Raw genomic sequence first — 25,289 nt, forward strand, 5'->3', positions numbered from 1 at the left:
ATTTATATCTTCTGAGGTTGAAAAATCTCAGGAGTCTTTAGAATGTAATGCGTCTGATCTTTAATAGAATGTCAATAACACATAGGGTCAGTTCTTTTGGCAAAATTTTCTCAAGCTCTGTCAGGTTGGCTGGAGACTGTTGGTGAGCAGTAATTTTCAGGTCTTGCCACAGATTCTCAATCACATTTAGGTTGGACTGGGAAATTCTAACACATTCAGGTACTTGGTTTTGAAGACAGGAAGAGGTGTTCTTCTCGGATTGCGCTATGTTCGGCTCCGTTTATCTTTCCCTTACCCCTGACAAGTTTCCCAGTTGGCATACTTTATAATCCCAATTAAATCCATTTCAGTTATGGAAAAGTTCAAAGTAGTGGGAAGAGGGGGTTTTCTTCAGCAAGGCACAGTGCGTTTAAAGGCAGGTACAGTAAAAACACAACCAGGACTATGTGTTACTGACTTTGTATTAGATCTCATACATTATATTCTAACGGTTCCTGAGATTTTCCAACCTCAGAAGATCTCAAACTCTTTATACTGCAGCTAATCCAATTAAACTCCAAACTAATCAGTAAACTCAAAACCTATAATAAAAGTCCATGCCACCACATAACCAAATAAATTAATCCAACTCTTCCAGCAAAATAGTTTATAAAGTGCTGTTTTTAGTTCAGCCACATTGGAGGGTTTTCGAGCATGAACTGCTCGGTTAAGGTTCTTCCACATCATCTCAATTGGTTCAAGTCAGGACTTTGACTAGGCCACTTCAAAACTTTAAGTTTGCTTTTTTTGAACCATTCAGAGGTGGATTTACTCCTATGCTTTGGATCATTGTCTTGCTGCATAATGTAGTTACGCTTGAGTTTCGACTTACAGACTGAAGACTGGACATTCTTCTTTAGGATTTATCTGGTAGAGAGCAGAATTCATGTTTCACTCAATTATTGCAAGTTGCCCAGACCCTGAAGCAGCAAAGCATCCCCACACCATCACACTGCCTCCACCATGCTTGACCATAGGTATGATGTTCTTTTTGTGGAATTCGGTGTTTGGTTTACGCCAGATGTAATGGGATCCCTGTCTTCCAAACAGTTCCACTTTCGACTCATCAGTCCACAGAACATTCTCCCAAAAGGTTTGAAGATCATCAAGGTGTGTTTTAGCAAATTTAGATGAGCCTTAATGTTCTTCTGGGTTAGTAGTAGTTTTCACTTCACCACTCTTCCATGGATGCCATTTTTGCCCAGTATGTTTCTGATAGTGGAGTCATGAACAGTGACCTTTATCGATGCAAGAGAGGCCTGTAGGTCCTTTGATGTCCTTGGTTCTTTTGTGACTTCCTGGATGAGTCGTTGCTGTGCTCTTGGATGAATTTTGGAAGGTCGGCCACTTCTGGGAAGGTTCACTACTGTGCTGAGTTTTTCCATTTGGAGATAACGGCTCTCACTGTGGTTCTTTGGAGTCCCAGAGCCTTTGAAATAGCTTTGTTACCCTTCCCAGACTGATGTATTTCAATCACCTTCTTCCTCATCATTTCTGGAATTTCTTTCTACTTTGACATAGTGTGTTACAGAGTAAGATCTTTTAACCAACTTCACGCTGTTGAAAAAGTTCTATTTAAGTGTTGATTTGATTGAACAGGGTTTGCAGTAATCAGGCCTGATTGTGTCTAGTCCAGCTGAACCCCATTATGAATGCAGTTTCATAGATTTGGGGAATTAGTAACTGCGGATGTACAAACAATTTCACACAGACCCGGTTGGTACTGGATAACGTTTTTGCTCCAATATATAAGATTATCATTTCAAAACTGTATATCGTGTTTACTCAGGTTGCATTTGTTTTAATTTCTGAAACAATTTAGTATGAGATATACACAAAAACAGAAGAAATCAGGGACAAATACTTTTTCACAGCACTGTTAGTGATGATGTACATTAATGTATACAAAAGCCAAGATTTTCTTTCGATTTGAATGTTTGATGTACTTTTACTGTTACCATGTACAACTGTAAGCATTGTGTTATTTTTGCTTTATGCCTCACATTATAGTGTATAGAAGGGTGTACTGGAAGAATAATATGAGATTGTGCCGATATAGCATCGTGATACTGTGATAATGGAAAACACAAATGTATGCAAAGCCGGAAAGGTTTTGCATAAGTATGAGAGAGAGTAACTTTGTGCAAGAGATCACAGATACGTAGTCCTAAGTCCTGAGTTCAAAAAAGGTGAACTCAGTTCTCCACTGAAACAGACCTAGTGTTTAAAAAAAAAAAATCTTTGGGATGTTCAGTGGTTCCAAGAAGAAGTGATCTCTGCTGTAATTAGTGTAATTGTGTATGTGTGTGTGTGTGTGTGTGTGTGTGTGTGTGTGTGTGTGTGTGTTTGTGTTCGTGTGTGTGCGTGTGCGTGTGCATGTACTGACCTAGCTTGTCCTGAGGCTACAACAGATCAAGTTCCTCTTCCAATGTTCCTTTCCCCCTTGTTCTCGTTTCTTTGTGTGAAACACCATTGAATACTAATCCCATGAGATGGATATAGAAAGTGACATACATTTAAAAAAAAAAAAAAAAAGAAGAAAAAAAAAGAAGAAGCAATTATAAACTGTGTGCATTCAAATCCAAAGGCTGCTGGTGTGCCACTGTTGTGTCCTTGAGCCAAGCTCTTAAATTACTAACTTGGCCAAAAATGAAATTATCTTCTTTTCCCAAATGACCTTAATCAGCCAAGACATGTTTGGTACCAAATGTTTCCTTCTTTCAGTTTTGTATTGGTCCTACAAGGCTAATGTAGCCATGCACAAAATACTTATAGCCTGTTATAAGCAGTGTATCGAGGTGCAAAATATATACAGAAATCATAATATGCTCACCTCAAACCATGTTGAGTTGTTAAGTAAAATCTTAGAGATTTATGTGCTGGCATGCTTTTGTCATATATAACTTACCATAACTTAATAACGCGTAATAGCAGCTGGAATAATGTACATAGTAACCAGGAAGAGCAGCTGGAATAACTCATTAACCAGGAAGAACATCTGGAATAGCTTAATAACCAGTAAGAGCAGCTGGAATAACTCATTAACCAGTAAGAGCAGCTGGAATAACTCATTAACCAGTAAGAGCAGCTGGAATAACTCATTAACCAGTAAGAGCAGCTGGAATAACTCATTAACCAGGAAGAACATCTGGAATAACTCATTAACCAGGAAGAACATCTGGAATAACTCATTAACCAGTAAGAGCAGCTGGAATAACTCATTAACCAGTAAGAGCAGCTGGAATAACTCATTAACCAGGAAGAACATCTGGAATAACTCATTAACCAGGAAGAACATCTGGAATAACTCATTAACCAGTAAGAGCAGCTGGAATAACTCATTAACCAAAAAGAACATCTGGAATAACTTAATAACCAGTAATAGCAGCTGGAATAACTCATTAACCAGGAAGAGCATCTGGAATAACTCATTAACCAGGAAGAGCATCTGGAATAACTTAATAACCAGTAATAGCAGTTGAAATAATGTAGTAACCAGTAATAACAGCTGGAATAATGTAATAATCAGTAATAGCAGCTGGATTAATGTAATAATCAGTAATAGCAGCTGGAATAACTTAAAACAATAACAGCAGCTGGAATAACAAGCAGCTGGAATAACTTAGTAAGCAATAACTTAAGCAATAACTGGTAAGAGCAGCTTGTAATAGCAGTTGGAATAACTTAATAACCTGTAATAGCAGCTGGAACAAAATAATGGGATAAGAATAATGAGCTGGGATAAGAATAACCAGTAATAGCCGCTGGAATAATGTAATAACCAGTAACAGTTTTAGAATGAATTAGAAGTGATTTAATACACAGTTGTTCCTCTTTGATTTAGAAATGTGATTTGTTTCTTTAAATACAGACTTGGATATGAATGTAATGTAGAAATAGTGTTAGAGATACAAACAGTGTATTCTGAGCATGAGCGTTCTCATTTCGACACACAGTTTGCAGACTTTATCAGCTTTCCTCGAGGTTCTAATTTTCTTTGCTCGTTAGCTTCATTAGCCTCGTAGCGCTAGTGCAAAGCATACAACTTTAAATGAGAATTTGAGGAGCATTTGAGGAGAAAATTTGCTTTACCCCTCAGCCTTAGTTTAGATCTTAAAAAATAAATCCACGCAAGGAACATCTACCATAACAAAGAAGAGTATCAACCTTTAACACAGACGTGATAGTGCAGGGGTTCCCAAACTTTTCCAGGGCAAGGCCCCCCAAATGGCGTTAACATTTGACCGAGGCCCCCCTTTTGCAAGATGTCTTTAAAACACATTAAAAATACAGACTTCTGAATATATCCCCCTTTTTTTTAATTAATAATTACATATGACATCTTTACATTACATTACATTAGGAATTGATTGTGTGTGTGTGTGTGTGTGTGGGGTTGTCTGAGAGTGAGAAATAGAAAACATACATTTATTTATTTTTCACACCAAATTGTTGAGGCCCCCCGGGCGCCCCCTGGTGGCCCCCAAGGGGGTCGCGGCCCCCACTTTGAAAACCACTGTGATAGTGTACAAAACCGTTGCGATTCCTTGTGATGAATCAGTTTGGATGAAATTTCCCAGATGTATTGTTTTTACTCTGTGATTCCTTCATGTGGAAACCCGATCCATCCTGTCTATAATATACAGTACACAGGGGCACGGAGTTTCCAGATTCAGATTTTGCCACAGATTCAGTTCGTTACACATGAAATATTTATTTATTTATTTATTTAAGAGTACTTTTAAGTACTTTTTAAATACTTTTATTTAAGAGAACTATACACCCTAAGAGTGTATAGTTCAGAGGGACGTAATAAAAAATAATAATAATTAAGCTAGAAGCTAAAATTAAGCTAAAATATGGCAAAAAAAAAAAAAACCCTTTGGCATGTCACCTCCAGATTCAATTCATCTCTCTCTCTCTCTCTCTCTCTCTCTCTCTCTCTCTCACACACACACACACACACACACACACACACACACACACACACACAATGTGTTTTTACTGATTTAAGCCTTTCATATGCACAACTGGTGCAAATCATTACCGATCTAAGCTGAACTATTTAGAGGTTAGACATAAGTAACTGATAAGAAAACAGGAATGTACTGTAGATTTCATCTTTAACTGCAAAATTGCAACAAGATTAAGGCTTAAATCTTATCTAGATGTTCATCCTTGTTAATTAAGTAAGGAGTGCATGTGTGAATAAAGTAAGTGTACATGTGGTTCTTTCTCTGTGTGTGTGTGTTTGAGAGCTCTTGAGGTTTACAAGTGCTGTTTTTCATCACACAGTGAGAGCGAGCACGGATGAAGTTCAGTCGTCTTCCCTCTCCTTCTCCCACTCGTTCAACCTTTCAACCCTCATTTCTCTCTTTGAACTCTTCACCACTCGCTCGTTCATGTCTTTTTATTTCCTCCTCTATTTCTCACATTTCTCTCCTCAAGCAATCCTCGAGCCCACTCCCCCCCCCCCACCCCCCACCCCCATATTGTGCCGTTTATTACATTTTACAGCCATATTGTGCTGTAAACACGCACTGTTTATACATATTTATGTCGATTTCTCATAGTTCTCATAGTTTCACGTACCGCTTGGAGTGTGTTCTTCCTGTTTGGAAATCTGGATATAAACGTAAAATAAATAAATCTGAATATTAACTGTAAAGAAAAAACCCTCCTCAAATCGGAACATGATCTTAAAACTTAAAGCTACTGAATTTACAGCTACTTACAAAAAAAAAAAAAAAAAGGGAATCAGTTAGCAGTTTATTTATTTCCATTTTCTAAGACTGGGATTTTTACATTCAAGCATTTTTTTAATGTCGATTCTTTAGCCTCACTGTCTAGTTTTCACTCGAACAAACTATATAACCCAGTTTTAACACGACTGCCTGATAGTTGCTATTTTTGGCTTTGCGTATGATGTAGCCAGGGCCGGTTCTAGACATTCGGAGGCCCTAGGTAAAATTTATGTAAGAGGCCCCCTGCACCCCTCCTCCCCTCCACCTTTCAGAATAAATAAAAAGCACATGAAACAAATATAATTCCTCACGTTTTTATTTATACAACATCTGCTATTAATATTTGTATATTTTTACTTATATGTCCACCTTAATTAAACTTTAACGAAGGTAAACACAAAAAATAGAATTAAAGACTGAAAGGTCTTCTGGACCATCTCTTATTCCTTTGTTAAGGATGCTATCATGGCCATGGCCACCTAGAGAGGAACTCTTCTACTTTTTTTTTTGAAAAAGCAAACTCTGGTGCCCAAGGCTCATTGACGCATGTAGAGAGTAAAGGCTAGTCTGTCTGGTCCAATTCCACAGAAGAGCTACTGCATTCACATCACTTACCTGGGGACGAGATGACACCAGGATGTGGATCTGGAACAAAGGCAAGCCGGTAGAGTCAGTGTGATGCTCTGGGCAATGTTCTGCTAGGAAACTTTGGGTCCTCGCATTCATGTGGATACTTTGACACAAAATACCTAGTTAAACATTGTAGCACACCAAGTACACCCCATCATAGCAACAATATTCCCTAATAGCAGTGGCCTTCTTTCAGCAGAGTTCAAGGTGTTGACTCGGCCGCCAAATTCCCCAGATCTCAATCCGATCGAGCGTCTGTAGGAAGTGCTGGACAAACAAGTCCGATCCATGGAATTTACAGGATTTAAAAGATCTGCTGCTAAGGTCTTGGTGCCAGATTCCACATCACACCATTAGAGGTCTTGTGGAGTCCACGCCTCGAAACATCAGAGCTGCTTTGGTGGCCCAAGGGGAACCTGCACAATATTAGGCAGGTGGTTTTAATGTTATGGCTGATTAGTTGTAGTGTACAAAATTACAGAAATTGGTTATTATACATTACAATAAATGCTGAACTTCCACCAAAACTATGTAAATAAATAACATACTGTTCTATACTAATGTAGTAAGTAAGGAATAAACCAAGACAGGATGTGCCGAGATGTGGCCCGACGCATAGCGGACTTACTGTGAACACCCTGAAGTGGATTATCTTACGATAATAACACATGCTGAACTGTTTTATTGCTTTTACACCACAGCAATTCACCAAAGATGATAGAATAGAAAGCTAGTCGACGCCAAATGGATGCCTGACAGGTCAGAACAGAGAATTCAACAGCGCTGTCATATAGTGATGTAATAACAGCCAGTACGTGTTGGAATACAGGTCATTAACTCTTTTATCTTATAATTATTCACCTGCTAGCCTGCTCTTTGTGTAGAGTTTAAAAATAAAAAATGTTTTTCTAAGTACCAGACTATTCAAATGGGTGTGCAGATACAGAAAGGAACACCATCAATAAAGAGATAAATGATGGCAAGTGTGAGTATTGATTCCTTTCCCACCCTTTTTTTCTTTTTCTTTCTTTTTAGCTTGAATTCTTTCTTTTTAGATCATTTAGATTTAATACAAAGCATTCTCAAGTAGTAGGGCAAGCACGTACAAACACACACACACACACACACACACACACACACACGTTTAAACGAGTGGACGATGGCAGCAGCAGAATAAGCACTGGACCCAGAGAACAAAGAGCCTAAAGATCAAAAGTGGAAAAATAGGTCTGCAAAGTTCGTCTACTACACTCTCACACTCGCACATAACCTTTTTCTGTCTTTCTTTCTCAAACACACACACACACACGCACACACACACACACAGAGAGATAGAGTGGGCGATATGAACTTGATATTGCGTCTCATTATCTACAGAGTCTCATATAATACCATAACTCACTGTGCTGTAAATGTAATAAACTTGCGGTAATAAACAGAAGGTTAGAATGGCGTATTTGTTTCTTGCTCTAATAAAACTTTCTTAACAATTCTGACATTGTTGGATCAGAAAGTTATGGCAAGCCCCGAGGGCTGTTGTCTGAGCGTGGGCAGTCGTGGTCCATTCTGTTATCAGTAAAGCCGAGTAAGTCCGAAATGCTGTGCAACTTTCACCTTCAAAGTTTGCAAGTACAGTATTTATGGCAGTTTATGGAGTTTTAAGTTATGATAGGGGCTTATTAGTAATACAAAACAGAGCAAATACAAAAGTGCTGTAGGAGTTGAGACTGAAGAACTTCTCCGTGTGGCCAACCTGTCCGATGTCTGATTCTTAGTTTTGCACTAGAGCTATGAGGCTTTTCGTAATTCAGATTGTATTTCCGTACATCTCCCTACACTATAAATTCACCAGTTCTCTGACGGTTAAGAGTAAACACTTTAGGACATGATGTTCTAGGAAAACAGTCAACATCTGGGTGAAGTGATATAGCGGATAAATAACAATCTTCTCACGTATCCCGTCGCCATGTCAAAAATTCTGTGTATTCTTTCTTAAATAATAACACAACAGTAGATTTTACAGAGCATCCACCATACCACTTCCAGTGAATGAGATGTTACTATAGAAACGGTGGTGTATTAGAGTGAGCGCATTAACAGAAGACTGTGATTTGAACGACAGAGGAACTACTGTCGGAGCTTCTGTTCAAGAAAAACGTATAATAGACACCTTCTAACAGATTAGATCAGATTAAAGAATTCAACAGCGCAATATTAACATGTAGTGTCGCTTTACTTTGTTGTTTGGAGGAAGTATGGAAAGATTCAGGCATGTAAAGTCTTCCGTTCTAGTACTGACATGACTGACATAGTGTTGTAACTCTAAAACTGAGAGCTCCTGTCATTCTGGCACAAACGTCTCATGTGGGCGGGGCTTAAAAGCGATTTACTCTCATTGGCTTGTGAGATCTGGATGGACAACTCGAGTGTCCAGCTGAGGAGGAGAAGGATGATGTTTATGTGCCGCTCCTGAGAGCGCATCTCGAAATAATAGTCGTATGAGACTACCCAAACCTCAAATATTAATTCACTAAGTAAATAAGTAAGGAAGTAATTTCCACTACAAAGTACAAACAATATAACTATACAGAGAACCGCATCCAGAACGCTCTCCAAAATTCGTGCCCCTGAAGTCTCTGCTTCCAGGCTCAGGGAGTCCATCCAACTCTCACTAGCCAATGAGAGTAAATCGCTGTTAAGCCCCGCCCATGCTTGTGGAGTGTTAACGAAAACTCTGGCAGTGCGTTCATAAACCATGATTAGCTTACCATGATTATCTTCAAAACCTGTTAACAAAGAATGCAGTGCATTTTATTTAAGATCATCCGTACGTTTACATGGACAACATTAATCCGATATTAACCCGATTAAGACGATACTCTGATTAAGAAACTAGCATGTAAACAGCAATTTTTAATTACCTTAATCAGAGTAAGGTCATACTCGAAGTAAAGACAAATGGAATTAAGACGTGTGGAGTATTCCTGTTTTAGTGGCATTATTGGCATGTATTACAGACATGTAAACACCTTAATCACACTATTAACGTCGTGTGAGAGTTTTCACCGCATTTTGCGACAGGACGCGTACACACACGGCAGCGCTCACCCGTTTGACGGCAAACAAGAGAGCACGGCTGCGTCCCACACTGCGTACTTGCCTACTATATAGTAGGAGAAATACATGTATTTAGGTAAGTACGTGGTTTTGAACGCAGCCCACAGTTCAAGCAGTCGCCTATTAGCACGTATAGCATGACAAATAATTAACTGCACTTGAAGCTTTCGTAAAAATTTTAAATAAAAACACCCAAAACTGTATACGGTACCATAACGAAGACCAACTGTATGTTGATACGTGAAATTCTGGAGGGAACGTCGGACGGCGTGGCGCGGTGACGTAATGACGTGTGCGGTTAATCGCTCTATGTTCTATAACATGTAAAACAGGAACATGAAAGGAATAATCTAAAAGCGACTCATGTAAACACCTTAATCAGAATATTGTCTTATTCAGAATAAGCTCAATAATTAGATTACTGCTGTCCGTGTAAACGTAGTCAGTGTTACGTTTTTGCCGCCGAGTTCACTGTTTTCAATTTTCATTTCATATAAAACAAAACTAAAAAAGCAAACTTCAGACACCAAACATAAAATACAGTTAAAGCATTTGGTGCTACATGTTTAACTTTGGAAGCTAGTGAGCTGCTCATTAGTTTGCTCTCTGGTTTGTTTCTTTTCTCTTTTAAACACGAATACTTAAAGATGGAAAACAAGTGGCTGAAGAAAGTACCATCTGTCTCTTTACCGCCCAGTCAGTAATAGCATTTTCCCCCTTGGCATGAACACACCACACCATATTTGCGTGTGTGTGTGTGTGTGTGCGTGTGTGTGTGTGTGTGTGTGTTATCACTCTTGGCTAAAAAACTTTTAATGTTGGTTTGTGTTTTAATACATTTGAATAATATCTCAAATATATTGCGCTTCTTTTCTTCAAAAACAAGGTTTAATGACATTTGAGGTTTAAATTAGCATATCTCGTCTAGCGTCTCATCTCAAGTGTTAGAATAGCAGCAGTATCACCAGAAGGCTCGGACTTTTCCTCAGGAACATGAGTTAAAGTGTCGTTGTGTTCTTGAAGTGGCACATCAGAAAGTCGTACGGACTTTCAATTTAAATGTAGATTTCACGTGTTTAAGAGTATTCCTCTGATAGCTGTGACATGTAGTCAGAAAGTGTGTCCTCTTTCTCCCCGAAGCGTATCTTTACTATAGTATAAATGGCTGCGTTTCCCAAAAGCAGCACAAAAGTAAGATCTTAACTGGGAGAGAGAGTGTTCATTGTGATGCTCACTCCACCATTTGACGATGATCTTTGTGCTGTGATGTTTCGGAGGAACTCAGCCATATCAGCACGTTAAGATAGCTGGGAGATTTATGATTAGCCAGAGAGCTGGACGAATTTTTAGGTCATTTATCTGATATAAATGATGAATTTGGCTTTAAAACAAGATCAGGACCGATTCCTAACTCATTGTAGTGAAGAACATTTACCTACAATAGCTGGCAAAGTAGAAACTGAAATGTATCATTTTACCCAAACCTTAAAAAATGTTTTTATGGCAATGCTCTATAGATGATGCCTAGCTAATTCGGGATATATGATGATTAGCTAGTTCTTTTATCAGCCTTCTTTTCACACTGAGGACAACTGAGGTACTCGTACAAAGCTATTACAAAAGGTGCAAACATTCACTGATTCTCAAGAAAGCAACACGATACAGTAAGAGCCAGGGGGGTGTAAACTTTTGAGCAGGACGATCAGTGTAAACTGTAATTATTTTGTCTTCTGGGAAACATGTCAATATCTTACAGTACGTAGCTTCTGAAGGGCAGTACTAAATGAAAATAAAAGATCTTAACGAAGTAGTAACGATTTACACCGATGATCCTGTTCGAAAGTTTACACCCCCCACCCCCTGGCTCTTAATGTATCGTGTTGCTTTCATGAGAATCAGTGAATGTTTGCACCTTTTTTAAATAGTTTTGTACCAGTCCCTCAATTGTCCTCAGTGGGAAAAGATGGATCTCGATATCATATAGCCGCTGTTGGAAAGGGGTCAAATATGCAGAAGATGCTGGAAAATGTTTCAGAGAAAGGTTAAGGTTGACAGTTCCTATTTGTGGAAAAAGCCTGGGAAAAACCTACCTCATGGAAAGAGTTTCACATTTTCTACCATATATAGTTTAAAAACTTGAAAACTTGAGAACAGCATTTAAAGATTCTTATTCTCACTGAAAAACCTTTTTTTATTTTCAAAAAATATAATAATAATAATAATAATAATAATACATTTTATTTATATAGCTCCTTTCCACAAGCTCAAGGACACTTTACACTTCATATACATTTAACAGGACAAAGTACATTACTCACCATTTCAACAGAAGTTACAATCTCAATTACAAAACAGGAAATAAACCTTCATTCAGTAAGAGACAGATAGTGCGCTGAGAAAAGAAGTGTTTTAAGCTGAATTTTAAAGATAGACCTAGAGATGTCACATAAAGACAAGGTATTTGATGTTTTACTTAATTAACTGCATAATCTTTTTGAAGGTAAACCTTTATTTTGAAATTGATGCATGCAACACGTTCCCAAAAAGTTGGGACAGGGGCAATTTACGACTAATAGCGATGAGACAAGTTGAAATAAGAAGTTGATGTGAAACAGGTGAGGCAATCATCTAATCATAGTATATAAGGAGCCTCCAAAAAAGGCCTAGTCCTTCAAGAGCAAGGATGGGTTGAGGCTCGCCAACTGCCAACAGATGTGCTAGTGAATAATCCAACACTCTGAGAACAACATTCCCCAAAGACAAATCAGTTGGATTTTGGGCATTTCAGCTTCTACAGTGCACAATATCATTAAAAGATTCAAGGAATCCGGTCAAATCTCGGTGCGTAAAGGGCGAGGCTGAAAACCATTTCCCTCAGACATCACTGTTTTAAAAACTGTCATGAGTCTGTAATGGATATCCTGACATGGGCTCGGGAATATTTTGGTAAACCTTTGTCAGTCAACACCATTCGCCGCTGCATCCACAGATACAAGTTATGGCTTTACTATGCAAAGCAGAAGTCATACATCAACACTGTCCAGAAGCACCGCCGACTTCTCTTGGCTCGGTCTCATCTGAGATGGACAGTAGCACAGTGGAATCATGTCTTGTGGTCCGATGAGTCAATGTTTCAAATAGTTTTTGGACAAAACAGCTGTCGTGTTCTCCGGGCCAAAGAGGAAAAGGACCATCCAAGCTGTTATCAGCGTCAGGTCCAAAAGCCAGCGTCTGTCATGGTAAGGGGGTGTGTCTGTGCGTCTTTTCCAGGGATGTCTCTGCATGTTCCAGCAGGACAACGCCAAACCACATTTTGCCCGGATTACAAGTGCATGGTTGTGTAAGCAAAGAGTGCGGGTGCTAGAATGGCCTGCCTGCAGTCCTGACCTGTCTCTGATTGAGAATGTGTAGTGCATTATGAAGCGCAAAATAAGGCAACGAAGGCCTCGTACAGTTGCACAGCTGAAGAAATGCATAATGGATGGATGGGGGAACATTCCGCTTGCTAAGCTTAACCAACTGGTGTCTTCAGCGCCCATTTGTGATTTGTTAATAGCATTCAAACGTTACAACTTTGTCCGCAGTAATCTTTGCAGTAATGATTTGACAGCTGGCATTGAGACTGTTTACAAGCTGAATTGATTAGACTTATGCCTGTTTTGCTGTGGCATGTAACCATGGCCACAGCTGTCACTACTGCTGGTATCGCCGGCAGTATTGCATGAAGTCCATTCCTGATTTTCTCTTGATCACAGGAAGCATAATTTCCTTGGTCTGAGTGTGCCTTCAGAGCCAGCTAGCTAGGTTCGCCGCTTAACCTTAGAGGTGAGATATGAGCCCATATGAATTATTTGAATTATTAGTCAACGTGGCAATGCTACACTTACACAAATAGTGCCACCCCTGCATGTACAGTAACTAATCAATGACTGGATACAAGCATGACATTAACTGCATGAGGAAAGCGCACTTAGCTAGTAAGCTAGAAATTCGTACACTTTTAAGCAGTCAGTTTTTGCAGCCGTGCTTCTTAAACCTGCTCTTTATTTACGTTTAGAGAGTTAATAAAAACATTTCCGCATTGGATTGGAGAAACATACTGTAGGTTTACGTTTTCTTAAATTACAAATGCTACGCCAATGTATATTGGCGTAACCCCTCACAGGCAACACCTGAGGGGTTTTCCAAGACCTCCAGCACAAAAACACACTATTATCCAGCTACTTCCTGCATGTATGGTGTGTTTCCTTGGCATGCTGTCTTTATCAGTGTGTCGCATATCAGCCGAAGTTAGAATAGTCGAGGCGAATGTTGTTCTGAAAACTTCTAGGATATATTGTTTCACATTCATACACACAGACACACACACACACTTATCCACACAAGTTGTTACGATGAGGTCAGCCCCCAGAGAGTCTGAGTGCAGGGAAAGTCTTGAGAACAGGAAACGAGCACGGCCTCTGAATGTGACCCCAAGCGAGAGTGGACCTCAAGAGTTTCAGCTATGAACAGAGCGACAGTGTGTGTGTGTGTGTGTGTGTATGGGTCCGCAGGGAAAGATAACGGCTATCAAACAAAGAGTCACACAACTAACCAGCGAAACCAAATACTCGGGTAGAATTATGCATTTGACTGGTTTATGGCCTGTCTGTGTGTGTGTGTGTGTGTGTGTGTGTGTGTGTGTGTCTAAGGTGTAAGGAGTGAGCGTTTAACTGAAGAACAGTTTGTAATATTAACCAGATTGTGGATTCCATCCTATCTGTGTCGAACTTCCTGAAAATCCTCTTACACAACTCTCCATACACACTGCAACAGGTGTGGAGGTGTGTGTTCTTTTGTGTCCACAGAACTAAAGCTAAAAGACATTAAAAGCTTTGTCTTTTTGACATTATTTATAGTCTCTCTACACTCTTTGTCTTCCTGTATCTATTTCTTCTTTTTAAGTCCTGGAAATCGGTATACTGTATGTTTGTGGATGAGTGTTTGAGTCAGTGTGTGTGTGTGTGTGTGTGTGTGTGTGTGTGTGTGTTTGTGTTCATGCTTTTATTTATGCGTCTTTGTGTCCATCTGCTCAGCAGTACTCCAGCTGCTTGACCCACACCCACAGCTAGCTCCTGATTGGCTAAGGACAGCTAGGCCTGGAGAAGCTTGTCATGCCCCTTATGAGCACACACACATGCACATACACACACACACACACACACACACACACACAAACCCTGGTCTGGAATCCGTCCACAGCGGAGTAGGAATGTTGCAGTGAGATTGAGACCACAACACTCATATATATTTCATCAGTTGACATAATGTACTAATTTGTCAATTTATATTAGAATTCTCAATCCGTCTTTGCTAATGCACGAATATATTTTTAAAAAAGTTTCTGCATTTTGATGGACACAATAGTATAAATGATAACACATGATAGCAACGACTGTATTAATAGAACGGTTATTATTGTTATTATTATTAGTAGTAGTAGTTACTGACACCACCCTGAAGGTGATTATTTTCCTGTAAAGGCACTTCTTAGAGCATTTACTCTCCTTTTACAATATTTATAATGTATATAAGAGTATATGGTATAAAACTCCAATTCCAAAAAAGTTGGGACCCTTTGTAAAATGTAAATAAAAACAGAATACAATGATTTGCAAATCTCATAAAACCCGTATTTTATTCACAATAGAACATAGAAAACATATCGAATGTTTAAACTGGAAGTGTAACATTTTAAGAAAAAAATGAGGTCATTTTGAATTTGATGGCTGCAACACGTGTCAAAAAAGTTGGGACGGGACAACAAAAGGCTGGTAAAGTACGTGTTACTAAAAAGAAACAGCTGCAGGAACATTTTGTGACTAATTAGGTAACAGGCAACATGTCAGGGTTAGGTCATGATTGGGTATAAAAAGAGTATCTTAGAGAGGCAGAGTCTCTCAGAAATAAAGATGGGATGGAATCTGGATGGAAACATTTTTTGCTATAAAACCTGTATATACCTTTCAGCATTGATGGTGACTTTCCAGATGTGCAAGCTGACCATTCCATAGGCACTAATGCACCTCCGTACAATCAGAGACGCAGGCTTTTGAACTGAGTGCTGATAAAAAGGTGGATGGTCCCTCTCCTCTTTAGTCCTCTTTCAAAATTTCAAATTTCGATGGGTCTGACCACAGAACAGTTTTCCACTTTGCCTCAGTCCATTTTAAATGAGCTTTGGCCCAGAGAAGACGGCAGCGTTTCTGGATCATGTTCACATATGGCTTCTTTGCATGATAGAGCTTTAACCAGCATTTGAGGATGGCACGGCGAACTGTGTTCATAGACAGTGAGTTCTGGAGGTGTTTCTGAGCCCATGCAGTGATTTCCATTACAGACTCATGCCTGTTTTTAACACAGTGCCGTCTGAGAGCCTGAAGATCACAAGCATGCAGTATTGATTTTCACCCTCGTCCCATCAGCACAGAGATTTATCCAGATTCTCTGAATCTTCTGATGATATTATGTACTGTAGATGATGAGATATTCATAGTCTTCGCAATTTTACATTGAGGAACATTATTCTGAAATTGTTCCACAAATTGATGCAGTTTTTCACAGATTGGTGAACCTCTGCCCATCTTTACTTCTGAGAGACTCCGCCTCTCTAAGATTCTCTTTTTATACCCAATCATCTTACTGACCTGTTCCCAATTAACCTCCAGCTGTTTTGTTTTAGTAACACTTACTTTTCCAGCCCCGTCCCAACTTTTTTGAGACGTGTTTCAGCCTTCAAATTCAAAATTACCTTATTTTTTCCTTAAAATGGTACAATTCCTCAGTTTAAGCATTTGATATGTTTTCTACGTTCTATTGTGAATAACATATGGGCTTATGAGATTTGCAAATCATTGCATTCTGTTTTTATTTACATTTTACACAGTGTCCCAACTTTTTTTTTTGGAATTGGTGTTGTACAAAATACCAAATTACCCCAGCAATTTGCAAATAATTACAATTTATTAATGAACGACACACCATAGTTTTAATTAGTTTATTTATATATATATATATATATATATATATATATATATATATATATATATATATATATATATATATATATAAATTAATTGCATTAAAATTGCACTTAAATATACCATAAAACTAGCATTGCTAAAAGTATACTAACAGAAACGATTAAAACTCAACTTAAAATGAAGCTAAACCTTATATAGAAATGAAAGATTTTTTTTTTTAAAAAAAACCCTACTGTAGCATTAATTCAAATTAAAGGGAGGAAAACCCCTGCCTTCTCTGTTATGTTATTATGGAATTTTGCTGGCAAGGTTTGGGTCCACTTCACTTGTCCTCTTAGAGGAATGGGTGACTGAGTGTAAACCATTAACTCCTCACCTTTATCCTATGATGAAACATTTATCCCCTGATGGGAGTGGTGTCTTCCAGGATGACTCCGCCCCCAACTTCACTGACAGGGCACTGACAGGGAAATGGTGTAAATATAAATGCTGTGGCTTTCAGTTATCAGATCTCCACCCTGGTGAACACCAATGGGTGATTTTGGACTACCATCATCATCATCATCATCATCATCATCATCATCATCAAAACACTGACTGAGAGAATATCTTTTGGAAGAATGGTGTCCATTGTTCCAGTAGAGAGAGCTCCAGAGAATCCGAAGGTGTATTGAAGCTGTTCTGGGGGCCAAACCTCATGTTGGTTTTTAACTTTAATTTGTCATCCTGGTTGGTTCATTTCCTCTGTTGAGTTCCTTCTCCACCCTTCGTAAATCCGCTCCAGGTTTTCCCACCAGCCCAAAACTTTTGTCTTGTTCTATCTGTGCACTCCATGGCATATCCCCACCTCCGAGCTCACACAGATTACAAACGGTGTGGAGGGAGAGTGTGACTGGAGGGACTTGAACAACTTTTGCTCCTCCAGTTGGATTCCCTTTCTATGGATCTGTTCACTGTGAGGTTTTAGACACTCATAGCAAAAAGTGAGGAAGGTTTTCAGTGTGTGTATGCTTGTGTTTGTGTTTGGACTCAAGGAGTTGATGTGTCCTCGTGTATGAGTGTTTATAAGTGTGTGTGGGGAGAATGTCAGGAATAACTAGGAAAGGTTCTGGGAGACCCGGCTACTACTACAGGCTGCTGGGTCGAACCCGACTCCAGAGGCAACGCAGTCGCTCCAGGAGCAGGACCAGACCTGCAAATAAGGGTAAAGGTGCTTCTGATGCCTTCGTAATGTTCTCTGACAACCTTTTACAGTTTGTAACGTATATTACATTAGATTACTACTGTTTTGGAATCATGTCTATTTGACTTAACTGTAGCAGAGCAAAGTTACCAGAGTTAGGGTTAAGGTTACTCATGTACTGTACACTGCTAACCCTAACCCTTTCTTACCACTATTATACACAGCAACTTTAATTCAACCAACAGACAAATACAAATTCTTCTAACTGACTTCTGAACAGTTATGAGCAGATACAGTTGTAGTTGGTTGTTGTTACTAGAACTTACGTTCATATGGAAACCATTGTAACAAATTGTGTTACCACAACCATCAACACAGTGACACCAAACAATGCAACATAATGTTTCCACAACATTGCCACGACATTCCAACATCCGTTGACTTTTTTTTTTTTTGAAACCGGTATTGTCAGGTTACTCTAGTGATCACTCTGTTGGTCGTTTGTCCTGAGAAAAGCTTTATAGTTGCTACAAGCTGCGTATCAGCTTGTTTTGTGGCATTAGTGTGGCATTTTTAACATCTGTGTTGGCTGTAAAGTCACTTTATTGCATCTCCGCTCAGCTTTGAGTGATGTGTGCCTCTAAGGGTGTGTGATATTTAATTTGGATTTGGTTGGTTTCAGGTCAACATTCAAGCAGATTCATGAGCAGGCTGTAATAACACGCGACCTCATGCTTGTGATAATGACAGCGCTTTAAAGTTTCTCTCTCACATGCATACAGATACAATGGGGGGGAGATTAGTATTGAACACATCAACATTTTTTTCAGTAAATATATTTCCAATGAGGTTATTCACATGAGATTTTCACCAGACGTCAGTATTAACTCAAGAAAGCCGCAAATATAAAGAATTCACAACCTTAAAGTACATAAATAAAGTTGTGTGTAATAAAGTGGAATGACACAGGAAAAAAGTATTGAACACGCTAAGAAAAAGCAGTTCTCCAAGGCAAGGTGAGGCAAGGAACCAGCTGAAATCTGTAAGTAGTTAGAAAGTAATTATACCTCCTATCTGTGCAAATTAATATCAGCTGGGTTAGTAAATTGATGGTCAATAAAAAAAGCTTTTCGTTACCAAGGACTCACACAAAAAACATCTCATGATGGGTAAAAGCAAAGAGCTCTCCCAAGACCTATGCAACCCTATTGTGGTGAAACATACTGATGGAATGAGATACAGATGTATTTCAAAACTTCTGATTCTTCCAGTGAGCACCACTGGGGTCATTATCTGCAAGTGGAAGCAACATCACTCCGTCATCAACTGGCCACACACAGGAGATCCTAACAAGATTTCTGACCAGGGAGTCAGAAGAATAGTCAGAAGAGTAGCCCAAGAGCCAAGGACCACTCGGAAAGAGCTTCAGAAACACTTGGAGGCAGCAGGTGCCATCGTGACAGAGAAAACAATAGGTAATGCACTCCAGTGCTCACGCTCACCCCGCAAGACTCCATTACTAAAGAAAAGGCATGTCGAAGCTCATTTAAAGTTTGCTACAACTCATTTGGACAAGCCTATGAAATACTGGGAGAGTATAGTCTGGTCAGACGAGAGCAAACTTGAACATTTTGGCTCGCATACTACACACCATGTTTGGAGTAGAAATGGCACTGCACATCACCCTAAAACACTATACCAAAGTTTGGAGGTGGAAGCATCATGGTGTGGGGCTGTTTTTCATCACATGGTACTGGCAGACTTCATATAATTGAAGGAACGATGAATGGAGCCCTTTACTGGGAGATTCTTGAGAAGAATCTGCTGCCATCCACCAGGATGTTGAAGATGAGACGTGGGTGGAGCTTACAGCAGGACAACGATCCAAAGCATACAGTAAAGGAAACTCTCAATTGGTTTCAGAGGAAAAAAAATCAAGGTGTTAGAATGGCCCAGTCAATCACCTGACTCGAATCCAATTGAACAAGATTTAAAGACAATATGTTTAGAAGTACGGGCCGAAAATCACACCTGAATACTGCGGCCAATTGATTTCTTCATACAGGAAGTGTCTTGAAGCTGTCATTACAAACAAAGGCTTCACCACTAAGCATTAAATAAATTTCAGATAGTGTGTTCAATACTTTTTTTCCTGTGTCATTCCACTTTATTACACACAACTTCATTTATGGATTTTAATGTTTGGATTTCTTTATATTTCCAGATTTCTTGAGATAATACCGAAGTCTGGTGAAAATTTTATGTGAATAGCCTCATTGGAAACATATTTCTTGAAAAAAAAGTTGACACGTTCGATATAATGTTAATGTTAATAATAATGCTGACGCGCCCCTTTCATTTAATAAAACTTTCTAAAATAAAACTAGTAAAAAGTTTCCTTTTGGTTACTGAAGTCAAGCTTCGTGTTAAGTTTAAATGTAGCTCAGTATTAATAATTCTGTCAATGGAAGGTTCTCACAGGTTATAGTATGTGTAAATGTGTGCACAGGCACGTGACGTTTTAAAGGTGCGGTTAAAAAAAAATTCCTTACTCGTACAAATGTCGAAAATGATGAAAATGTGTTAAGCCATGGATTTAGCAAAAGCTTTTACAGTCGCTGAGAAAACCCATTTGTAAAAGTCTGGTCTAGAACGCTTGTTTGTGTTTGGATATGTGTCCTGTCAGTCATTTTATAGACACTCTACAGGCCACCTAAGATGCTTAAGAGCTCAAGGAAAAAAGTTTAAAAAAAAAAAAAAAGAAATAATTGAAATCTCAAACTCACCTAACCATTAGAGACCTAATCTTTAAACAACAACAACAACAACAACAACAACAACAATCTTACCTACTGCACATTTAAAGCCCTTTTAAGTTTAATTCTAAAAGTTAAAGAAGCCTGATAGCTCGAAAATCCTCTTCTTCACTTCTTTAACGCACTAATTTATCATTTGTATTGTTTCCATATAGTCACTAGATAATATGAGCGAGATAACGATCTACTTTAATTTGCTGTATTCAGTAGGACACAATAGAAAGAAACCGTGAGCACTCTATGGGACACCAACATGCCCAGAGCTTGTGTGTGTTCGAGATTTATGTTAGTTTTGGCCCAGTGCCATCGAGGCGTCTGAAAGGAATGCCCGCTGTTAAAGAGAGAAAAAGAAACGCTTCGGAAAACGTTTCCATCGGGCATTTTACAATTAAGGCTGAACTATACAAGCACGTGTGTCTGATATCGTATCTGCAGGTGTATCATCGCAATCGCTTTTTGTCATCTCGTCCACTAAACATCGGGCGATCGGGTAATGGAAATCCCGCACTGTTTTGGACTCGCACAATTTAGAGCGTCGTTATCTTAGTTGTTTGTTTGCGTCGATCAAAGACAAACACGGTCCAGTGAGACTCTTATCATGCCGTACAGAGTTAAGCACCATGATGGATTTCATTACGCAAATCTAAAAATAACTGAAGGAGACATTGAGCTCAATGGAAATGAAAAGTTCGAAACATCTATGGCACTGGATTCTGTGATTTCCTTAAGTGAAATTAGTCATGGGTATAACTTTGGTTTCTTTTTGTTTGTTTATTTATTTAGTTTTCATTTGAACCAAAGTTTAAGCACCTCAACAGTTTCCCTCAATCATGGAATGATGGATGCATTGGACATCCTGCCTTCTCTGGGAGCTGTTAGAATGAAAATAGAACATTTAACATCAAACTCCAGGCTGAGTAAATTAGCTATTGTAATGACAGCTACAGTCAGTAATATAAAGCCTCGCATTATATTTGCAAGTTTCGTGATTCTTTTTTATAAGGAAAGAACTATGTGGCATACTATCATAGGAAAACAATCAACAACAGGCTAGTGTGATGCAGGTCAATTTGAAGCGTAGTCCATCCCCCCCGCCCCATTTATAGTTTCATTTGATGTTGCGGAACGCCCACGAAAGAAGTCCGTTCATGTTTTCACTTATGTTACCGTAGCTGTAAACACTCTTTCCGTCTACAGCTCCTTGAAGATAATAACACAAGATAATAGATAATAACACAAAAGAAGTAGCTTGTCATGTTACCAAGAACCTGCAACACTTCCTCCGTCTTTAAGACAATTAACGCGTCGGAAACCTTAAGTTACAGTCTTGTTACCAAGCGATGACTCTGGAGACTCTTTCCAAAAATGTTAACGAAACCTCTCCAAATTTCCACATATCACCTTTTTTTTTTTTTTTTTTTTTTTTTTAAAAAAAAAAGTCCTCATTATTAGCTTTAGCTCATGTTTTTCAAGTTTTTTTGTGATTGTTGCAGGCAAAAATTGGCAATGCAACTTGCAGACTTTTTTTGTGCTTTTTTTTTTTCAGAAATTAGGAGAAATCGCAATAGCATGAAATTGTTTTGCACGGACTTTCACAGACCTTTTAGCCGTACTCATGTTTGACGCATGTGACTCGAAGCGGGCTGTGGTTGAATGCACGTTGTCATGACGTCACATGACGCGTCTTGGCCCAAATCTGCGGGGTAATGTTGAAAAACTGCAAACGACTCGGAATATTGCGGAATTTCAAAATTCTGGCGGGACTGCTACACGTCTGTGTGTAAGTGATTGGACATATTACTATATTCGAAACGTATACATCGGAGCCGAAACTATTCTCTGAGCTGCTGTCAGAGAGAAATGAATCCACATCGTCTGACCAATAAGATTCGAGTATTCAAGCAAGCCGTGGTGAAATGATGTCCCGCATATCATAGATTAAGTGATATATTTTTTACACTTTATTTCACACTATTGGACCTATTAAAAAGTATTCAGACACGTCCTATAGCGTCCGCATTGTAGGTTACGTCCAAGGGAAGAGCCCACTCACATTGTGGTCTATGATAGCAAGTTTGTGTTAGTCTTTATTTTCAGACGTCAGTCAAAGCCGTACAGACGGGAAGATAATATTATTATCAAAAATGTGTTTTCTCAGATGGTCACGCATTCCATGAGTGCTGGTGATGTTTTTCTCAGGGTTCTTTGCTGTCAGATTGGAGGACAAATCCGCTCACAATTCGTGCAGATAACAGAAAACGACAGCTGCCAGCCTGTGTGAAGTGGCTTCATTCTCAGTTTTCCGGAACGCATGTAAGAATATATCAGAAGAAACAGAAACGTAACGATCCGAGTCTGAATTTCACTAACGGACGTCGATTCTCAAAAGGTCACGCACTTTAAGCCTGCTGATGTTGCTTGTTCACTGATAAGTCCTGTAAACAGAGTGTCATAGTCTGTGTCGGGAAAAAAGGAAGTTTCAAAAGACTGGATATGGGAAGTGTCTGGCGTGAGCTGGCGACGTTCCTGGCTGTTACACTTTACCCGGAAAACTCTGGAAACTGCGGCAGACGACGGCTCAAAGTCCTGCAGTATGACTGTGGGTCACATGAGAAGCAACGCCAGTTGTACTCCGTGTGTGTGCGTGTGATTGGCACAGATAGTGGGGAAAATTTCAGGAGCGTTTGACAAGCTAGGAGTCAGTAAACATGGTGTAATCTAACATTATGACAGCAAGGAATTCTGGGCCACCTGAGAAAGTCAAAACAAGAGGACGAGAGAGGAGAAAGGATGATGAAATGAGGAAAACAGCTGGGGAAAAAAAGAGAGGATGGCAAACAGATAACGGAAGAGATGAACTAAGCTGTTTGAGAGAAATGTGCGAACCCAGCGAGTCTGAAGTCAAAGACTACTACGCAAAGAAGGAATTAGAATTCTAGTTTGTTTTTTAGCCGTCTAAAAGTTATCGAATTAAAATGATTTTTCTGCTGTTTGCTTTCGATTTTCTTTGAACTCTTCTCCGTGAACTTTTCATACCTTAAATATGACCGAACGAAGAAGTAAACATTTCGAGGGTTTTTACGTCATTTAACACATGAATGAAGCACATTTAAATAAATGAACTAGAGCCCGGTGATGGGGATACAATTCTTTAGGTTTACTGATAAAGAAACTGCTGACTAATGTTCAGGTTAAAACGTAATAGGTTTACATACAACGAAACACCGCTGAAATAAAAGACGTGCAAAGGGGGTGCAAACTTTTACACGGAAGACGCAAGGGCAATATTAAAGCTTTATTAGTGAAGAACTACATCCATTACATCCTCTTAAGCCTAATTATTTCGAACTTTTCCGAAGAGTTGACTGTGGATTTGTGCAGTGATCCAGTCAGCCAATCACGTCGCAGGACTGCAGTGCATAAAATCATGCAGTTACAGGTCAAGGGCTCACATCGAACATTAGAATGCAGGGGAAAAAATAAGTGATCTTAGGGACTTCGGCCATGGCGTGGCTGTTGGTGCTAGAGTATTTCAGAAAATACTAATCTCCTGGGATTGTCCCCACACAAGAGTCTACACAGAATGGTGCAGAAAACAAAAAAACATATCCAGTGTGCGGCGGTTCTGTGAACAGAAACGCCTTATTGATGAGAGAGGTCAGAGGAGAACGACCAGACTGGTTCGAGTGGACAAGAAAAGGCTACGATGACTCGAATGACCACTCTTTACAACCGTGGTGCACAGAAAAGCATCTCAGAGCATGTAGAACCTTGCAATATACCGTAGATCCATTGTGTTGAACTGAACATAAAAATCATGACGTGCTGTTATACAGAAAAAGGGCTGAAAATGATAACATCAGAACATCTTTTCATGTTTGAAAACATTTCATGTGAACATTTCATGTTTCATATGAACATTTCATGTTGTTTTTGTCTTTGGTTTGGTCCGCATTTAAGGTGTGTTTCTTTAAAGAACGCGAAAGCTCGTCTTTATCTAACGTTGCCTACATACTACAGTGAGTTTGTTTGTGAGCTTGCTGTTCCAAAGCAAATGAAAATGCTGCTCTAATTACATCAACAACGAAAAAAGCCTCCTTATTGGAAGGTACAGGGTTCCAACTAGCACAGTGTGTTCAGAATTAGTCTTTAGTCGAAATATTTTCCAATTACTTCAGCCTTGACAAAGACGCCTCTGAAAGGTCTCCGCTCAGATTCTCTTTTCATGTGCGGACAAAGAACGGCAGCTTCTAACAGTCCGAATAAAATCAGTGCAATTAAAAACTTTCTCTCAACAGCAAAGTCAAAAACTTTGCAACGGGAAACAATTCCATCAACTTATCGAGAGTGTTTCTTGTTTGTAGATTTTTTTTTCTTCTATAAATACAAAATTTTTCAAAATACAAATAAATATGAATAACAATACAGTTATTTTTTACAGACGTTAAATAAAGTATCATGAAATATGTTTTTTTGGTGTCTCTACAGTCCATAGTGAGGGTATGAATGGGTGTGTGACTGTGTGTGAGATTGTGCCCCGCCTTGTGCCCCCAAGTCCTCTGGGATAGGCTCCAGGCTCCCCCGTGACCCTGTGTAGGATAAGCGGTACGGAAACCGGATATATAATCAATTGACATAACAATATAAATGCAATAGAATGAAGTAAAATCTAGATAAAGAAATGAAAAATATTCAGTAAAGGGATTAAACGTTGAAATTAAAATGAAATTAAATGGTT

The 25,289-nt window shown here is 39.1% G+C and overlaps 1 protein-coding gene across 4 annotated transcripts in view; it reads left to right on the plus strand.

The window, feature by feature from the left end:
• dab2ipb (DAB2 interacting protein b) overlaps positions 1-25,289 on the plus strand; it is a 156,332-nt gene that overhangs the window by 33,908 nt on the left and 97,135 nt on the right. For 2 of the 4 annotated variants that reach the window (XM_053618186.1, XM_053618189.1), the window contains exon 1: positions 17,382-17,756. The exons of the other annotated variants lie outside the window; for them this stretch is intronic. In XM_053618186.1, coding sequence (XP_053474161.1) covers positions 17,636-17,756 — 121 coding nt within the window. In that variant the 5' untranslated portion in view covers positions 17,382-17,635. Of the gene's footprint in view, positions 1-17,381; positions 17,757-25,289 lie in introns of those variants that run through there. 4 annotated transcript variants of the gene reach the window in all.

Source organism: Ictalurus furcatus, chromosome 28 (assembly GCF_023375685.1).
Source record: "Ictalurus furcatus strain D&B chromosome 28, Billie_1.0, whole genome shotgun sequence".
Classification (NCBI taxonomy): Eukaryota; Metazoa; Chordata; class Actinopteri; order Siluriformes; family Ictaluridae; genus Ictalurus; species Ictalurus furcatus.